Here is a 6,180-nt window from a genome sequence, read left to right as displayed (position 1 = left end):
TTTTTCATAGATAGCTTTTATTGTGTTGAGAAATGACCCTTGTATGCCAATTTTGCTGAGCGTCTTGATCATGAAGGGATGTTGTATCTTATCAAATGCTTTTTCTGCATCAGTTGATATGACCATATGGTTTTTTATTTTCCTTCCTGTTAATATGGTGTATTACATTTATGGTTTTGTGTATGTTGAACCGACCTTGCATTTCTGGAATAAGGCCTACCTGATCATGATGTAAACCTCTTTTCTATAAGTTGTTGGATATGATTTGCTAGTATCTTGTTGAGAATCTTTGCATCTATATTCATCGGAGATATTGATCTATAGTTTTCCTTCCTGATCCTGTCCTTATTTGGTTTAAGGATAAAGGTGATAGAGGCTTCATAGAATAAATTAGGGAGAGATTCACCCTTTTGTATCTTTAGAAATAACATGAGCAGAATGGGAGTTAACTCTTCTTTGAAAGTTTTATAGAATTCAGAGGTAAAGCCATCAGGGCCAGGGCTTTTCTTTGTTGGAAGATTATTTATTACTGATTCAATCTCCTGGTTTGTTATGGGCCTATTCAGACTTTCTATATTCTCTTGGCTCAATCTTGGTAGATTATATGTGTCCAGGAAATTGTCCATCTAATCGAGATTGTCTTGTTTCTTGGCATATAGCTGTTCATAGTATCCTCTAATGAAGTTTTGTATTTCTGATAGTTACTTTGTGGGCTCTGAAAATGGATGCCGAGGTAAGGAGCAAAGAAATTGAAATATATGATGAACTTAGCAAACTGTGGGATTCAAGAAAATGCCTGGCAATATTAGTAATAGGGAATATCACAAACCTCATAGATTGTAGGTTCTTATCCTGAAAAACATTCAGCAGGGAAAAAAATTGCAAATTAGGAGTAAAGAGGGCCAAGCACATGTGACCAGGAATTCAGATTCTGTTTTAAAATGTGATGGGAGCAAAATAAAAAAAAAAGCCCGTAAGTAAATTTTTGCCCCCAGACAGCCAGCTCCTAATTTCAATAAAGGAGAAGGGAAGTGCGTCTTGCAGGGCTTATTCCATTTGGCTTTCATCACAGGTGATTTCCCAGTGGCTCGAGTGGGACCTCCTTAAGAAAGGTAGACATGATGGTGGGATTCTGAAGATCAAGCTCTGTGACATCAAATACAGATTTAGGTCTCTCAGCAGGCATCTGACTAACTGCTGTTTGTTGGCCACTCAGAGATGGCCAAAATAGAGAGAACTAAGAAGTCTCATGTGGGTACCAGGCTATACTATAGCAGGTTTAAGGAAGAAAACAGGCTTTCTACTTAAGAAAATGTCCCATTATTTGAGACTGTGGTGAAAACTGTATGATAATTTCACCTTTAAATTAAATAAAAATTTAATTTTCCAGGTTCCAAGGAAATAATGAGTACCTATTCCAGAGAAACTCACTTACATTTGTCTTTATTTTTATGGAGAGGTTTTTACTCTAGGGTGCATGTCCTCATACACAAGACAGAGAGAGACAGAGAGACAGAAAGAGAGAAGTCATCCCGTATGGTAGGTAGCTATGCTACAATCTCTTCTCAGGATCTTGAACTTGTATGCACATGCGCCAAACATGAGTTTAAGCCACCAGGTCCAGCACTCAAACCGCAGTTGACTACATAGGAGACTAGTGATTTAGTCATTTCGCCATCTGATGGTCCCAGAAAGACTCACTTTCTTTTCTGTTTCCTGCAGAATCATTGCTCTCCACAGAATCATCCACAGTATTAACAGGTACCTTTCCCACACTGTCTCTATTGGACATAGAAATTCATATGCTTGAGGGTTAGGTTTGACACAGGAGAGAACTGGGGATTAGAAGTGTCAGATCAACTTTCAGTACACTTTCCACATGTGAGTATGTGGGTATATGTCCCGTATCAGGGGATCTTGCTCTGAGTATTCATCCCCAGGCTTTAGAGACCTTGAGTCTCCAAGCTCCCATAGCTATTTGCAAAAGAATGAGAGAGAGGAGGGCTAATTGGCTAGTGTCTGGGAGTTTTTATTCAGGGTGGAGAAGTGAGCACAGCAGGGTTAAAGTTCCCTTCTGAGCCCAGACCTGGCATAGCCTTCTAAAGAGGCTAGAAGTGTTAGGAGTCAGAAATGCACCCCTTACATGACCAGGCATCCATAGTCAGGAAGGAAGGATTTCAGGTAACATTTCCCTGTGTGGGCTTTAACACACAAATGGGGGTTTTGTCTATGGAAAGTGGTCCTGGGTGCACCCAACCTTTGCAATCTTGAAAACATCAGAAGTGAGTTGAGTAATAACTGTGTCCTTTCTAGGAACTGATGCAGGTTTGGCCCTGAGGCTGGTGAATGGAAGTGACCAATGTCAAGGCCGGGTGGAGGTCCTGTACCGAGGCTCCTGGGGCACCGTGTGTGATGACAACTGGGACATCAATGATGCCAACGTGGTGTGCAGGCAGCTGGGCTGTGGCTGGGCCAAATCTGCTCCAGGATATGCCCAGTTCGGTCAAGGCTCAGGTCCGATTGTCCTTGATGACATGCGCTGCTCAGGACACGAGTCCTACCTGTGGAACTGCCCCCACAATGACTGGCTCTCTCATAACTGTAACCATGGTGAAGATGCTGGTGTCATGTGCTCAGGTGGGCATTGAAGACCCTCACTCCAATTTCCAGGAATGTACTTTGTTTGGTGCACCTGTTCCTGTTCCCAGAACTTTATTTCTGTGTGCTTGACATGGAGATGTGGATGTTGGTGGTCTCCCTTAGACTGATGGTGCCCATGCGACGAATGTTGGTTGGTTCAGTAGTGGGGTGTACACACAGGCCTAAGCTCCCCAAAGAAGCTCTGGGCCATTTAACTGTGCTCTACAGACTTAGGTGGTGCCATCCTCATAATATGACCCTGAAGAGGTCAATGTTGTAGTCTGCTTTTCCTTCCAACTCCTTGAGTTAGTTCAACCAAAGTCTAAAATGACAGGCGTTCTATGTTATGCCTGTTTCGAACTTTATTTTGTCTTTCCATTTTTTATCAGTTCTCATCCTTGCTTGCCATATGTGAATATGGTAGCATTGTAATTGGCCTATCCCTTCTGAGCGTTTTTCATGCTTTTTTTCCCTATACGATAGCAGAATTTATAAGAGAAGAATAAACGTTTCCTCAGGTAATTCTGGAATATATTAATGATAACAGTTGTGTTGTGCACACAGATCAGACTGACATGCCTGACAGCCTTAATTGGGAGAGAGCTGTACTAGCCCCCCAGTAGGCTGATAGGTAGATCACACTTAGATATTAAGAGCTGCATGGGGTTAAAGACTCTGTTCCAGGGTCATTCTCATCAAGGAAGTCAAGTGAAGTCCAGAAGTCCCGAGTAAGGCGAGAAGAGCAATCTTCATATACTTTGTGAGGGGAAGGAGTGGGGAATGAAATGATTTCTGATGAGAGTCACAGTGGCAGATCCATAAGTTTTCTTTGTGGCTCTCATCTCCTCAGGAAATGACAGGTTACTGGTTGGACATTGCCTGGCTGGTGTCTATCCTTATTTCTGGAGGACACATGATCCCTTCTCTGTCACCAGGCTGGTAGGAGATTCTGTCTTCCAAGCTTTTTCTCTATTCTTTAAGAGAAGGAGCTTTTGAATCTCAGGTGGCAGGGGCCATGTGGCCCAGCACTGATGCCACCCCACAGATATTCCTTTCCTGACATTGCCTGGACCCCCGCAGCACCGATCAATTGCCACATAGTATAAGCACCATTTTGTTTGGGCTGAACCTTCGTGGTGGCCATCTCTGCCTCTATGTCTGAGGCTACAGGCTTCTTGAGTCTGAGAACTCAGCTCTGTACCTGTCCCTCCCAAATTCACTATGTAGAATGGAGAAAGCACAGGAAGCACCTTTTGCCTATTTTTATATAGCATGTCTGCCCTGTACATGCTGGGGAAGAGTTTTATGGTTGCATACGTTTTCCTGATGACATTCATGTCTGTTTTTCTCTTCCTTTACATTTAATCATTGCTCATCCTTATAGGTTGCTGCATGTCTGTGTTTATCTTAATGTTTAAAATTTGAATTGAATCCTTTTAGTTTATATCAATAATTCTATTTCCTTGCAAATCTGGCAGGCATATTTTTGTCTTCATATTGGCTATTTGTTTTCTTTGCCTGCCCTTGCTTTAACTGGTTGGGTCTTTACAGAAAGACGGAGGGTTGGATCTTTCCTGGATCATCTGCAAAATCTCAGGGTGAGGAAGGGGGCTAGGCAGGGAAGAATTGAGAACACCTGAGCCCTGCTTTTTCTAGAAGGAAAATTGTGTTTCTCTTCAACTATTAAAAGGACACTGACTTTTTCAGGAACCAGCAGTTAGCCTAATGGTTATGTCGCTGAACTCCCTTGTAGCCAATCATGGTTCGAGTCCCAGACCCAGTGGCTTAAAATCACGCTGGGCGTGTGTGCGTGCGTGCCCAAGATCCCGAGAGGAGAATGGAGGAGAAGGGATTGTGGCGTGGCCATCCCCCCAGTGGGTGATTTCTCCCTTTCTGTCTCTCTGTCTTTCTGGCAAGCAAATGTACCCTATGGCAAAAACCTCTCTTAAAAAAGGGGAGGGGAAAGGAAGAAAATCTTACACTCAACATCATACTCAATGATAAAATCCTTATGTGAGGGTATGCAGCCTAGCTGCATGAAGCAGTTATCTGGATGCTTCATTAATTACTCACTCAAGCTGGTTGACACATGCCTTGGATGTAAGGGGCTCTATGAAAACATCATGGGGTTGGGAAACATTCTGACCCTGGTTAGGTCATGCGATGCCTGTTCTATATGTTTATGGCTTACATATTATCCTCTTCGATGCATCCTCAGACAGCCTTCCTCAGAGTTGCAGAGCAACAGCATAAGTAATCTGGTTTGACCTATGACAGGATCATAAAAAAAAAAAAAAAAAAAGAGAAAAAGTAAAAAAAAAAAAGAACACTGCCTTTTTTCCAAAATATATTCCTTAGAAAATGGCAGAATCCTGACAGGGTCATTTTTGTTCAGTCTGATCTTTGAAATGAGAATCACATTTTTGAACCAAAGATAATTCTTGTGGCCACTCCACACCCACCATATAGAGATGCCATTCCTTAGCAAAGAGGAGCATAAACCATAAACCTTGTGTACTTTTTTCTGCTTTGAAACATTGTGGATTTCCAAATCTGGATTACAGTGTAAACTAGCACGAGTGGAGGCCAGGTGGCCACCTGTGACAGATCCTGTACCTCTGTAGTGTGAAGTGAATCCAGACAGCTAGAGAGGATGTGGAGGCCAGCTGACTCTGCACTCTGGGATGAAAGATGAGAGCTCTCATTTATGCTTAAAATGATTTTATGCTTTTATCTCTACAAGGAGTTCTGATGTGAACTATCAGATTCTTCTGGTAAGGAGGTGAGGAGTGCACAGGGACTCAGGAGATTTCGCTCTCCACCAAGGGGCTTACTGTCTCATCTGCTGTTCACTGTTCTTTGAGGGTGCGCATTAAACCCTTTACTTTGCTAGTGTGCATGTGTGTACGTGTACATTCTGTGTGTGCTTGGGTGTTTCGTGTTTCGGGTGGGGATGGCTCTCCTTCTCTTTAGTGCTCCTGAAATGCCCTCAGCTGCTCCATAGTCACATCAGTATCCAGAATAGGCAGAGGCGCTGCCTCAGGAGTAAGGGAGTAATCGATGTGCCTGGAGGTTACAGTCAGCTTTCACCCTGATTCTCCCTGTTCTCCTAGCATTTCACTCCATATGCCTGAGCATGTGTGATGCACTAACTAGTACGTGATTCAGTGAATAGAGCGGGCACCTGAGCAGGTCTCCCAACTGACAGGAGAGAAATGGAATGTCCATGCCTATGCCCCTCAGGGCCTCCATCCTATGAATGAGCTTGCGGAGCACGAGTCTCTTGCAGATACCCAGGGAACAAGATTCAAGGTCCAGTAGGAGAATTGTTATCATTGTCTGGTTCAGACAGCCTTTCTTTTTGGCCTTTTCCTCTTTAATTCTAATTCTAGCCTTTCTCATCATTGCCATTTACAGGAACATGGGCTACCACATTCTCATCTCCACCTCCAACAGGTAAGTAATCCTATAACCCATCCCTGGTGCTTTGTCCACCTCTAGATGTACTTTGGATGTAAAATGATAGGGTGAGGCTTTGAG

At 43.2% G+C, this 6,180-nt stretch overlaps 1 protein-coding gene across 17 annotated transcripts in view; it reads left to right on the top strand.

Moving 5' to 3' along the window:
- The window catches only part of LOC102480493 (deleted in malignant brain tumors 1 protein), a 141,334-nt gene that overhangs the window by 39,949 nt on the left and 95,205 nt on the right, over positions 1–6,180 (top strand). For 13 of the 17 annotated variants that reach the window (XM_027770115.1, XM_027770112.1, XM_027770111.1 and 10 more), the window contains 2 exons: positions 2,314–2,637; positions 6,058–6,096. In XM_027770115.1, the coding sequence (XP_027625916.1) occupies positions 2,314–2,637; positions 6,058–6,096 (363 nt within the window). Of the gene's footprint in view, positions 1–1,722; positions 1,762–2,313; positions 2,638–6,057; positions 6,097–6,180 lie in introns of all 17 variants that reach the window. The other 4 variants (XM_027770122.1, XM_027770121.1, XM_027770116.1 and 1 more) reach the window with 3 other exon arrangements.

The sequence above is a fragment of the Tupaia chinensis genome, unplaced genomic scaffold (genome assembly GCF_000334495.1).
Source record: "Tupaia chinensis unplaced genomic scaffold, TupChi_1.0 Scaffold000113_1, whole genome shotgun sequence".
Taxonomy (NCBI): Eukaryota; Metazoa; Chordata; class Mammalia; order Scandentia; family Tupaiidae; genus Tupaia; species Tupaia belangeri.
This window is presented reverse-complemented; position numbering and strand designations above follow the sequence as displayed.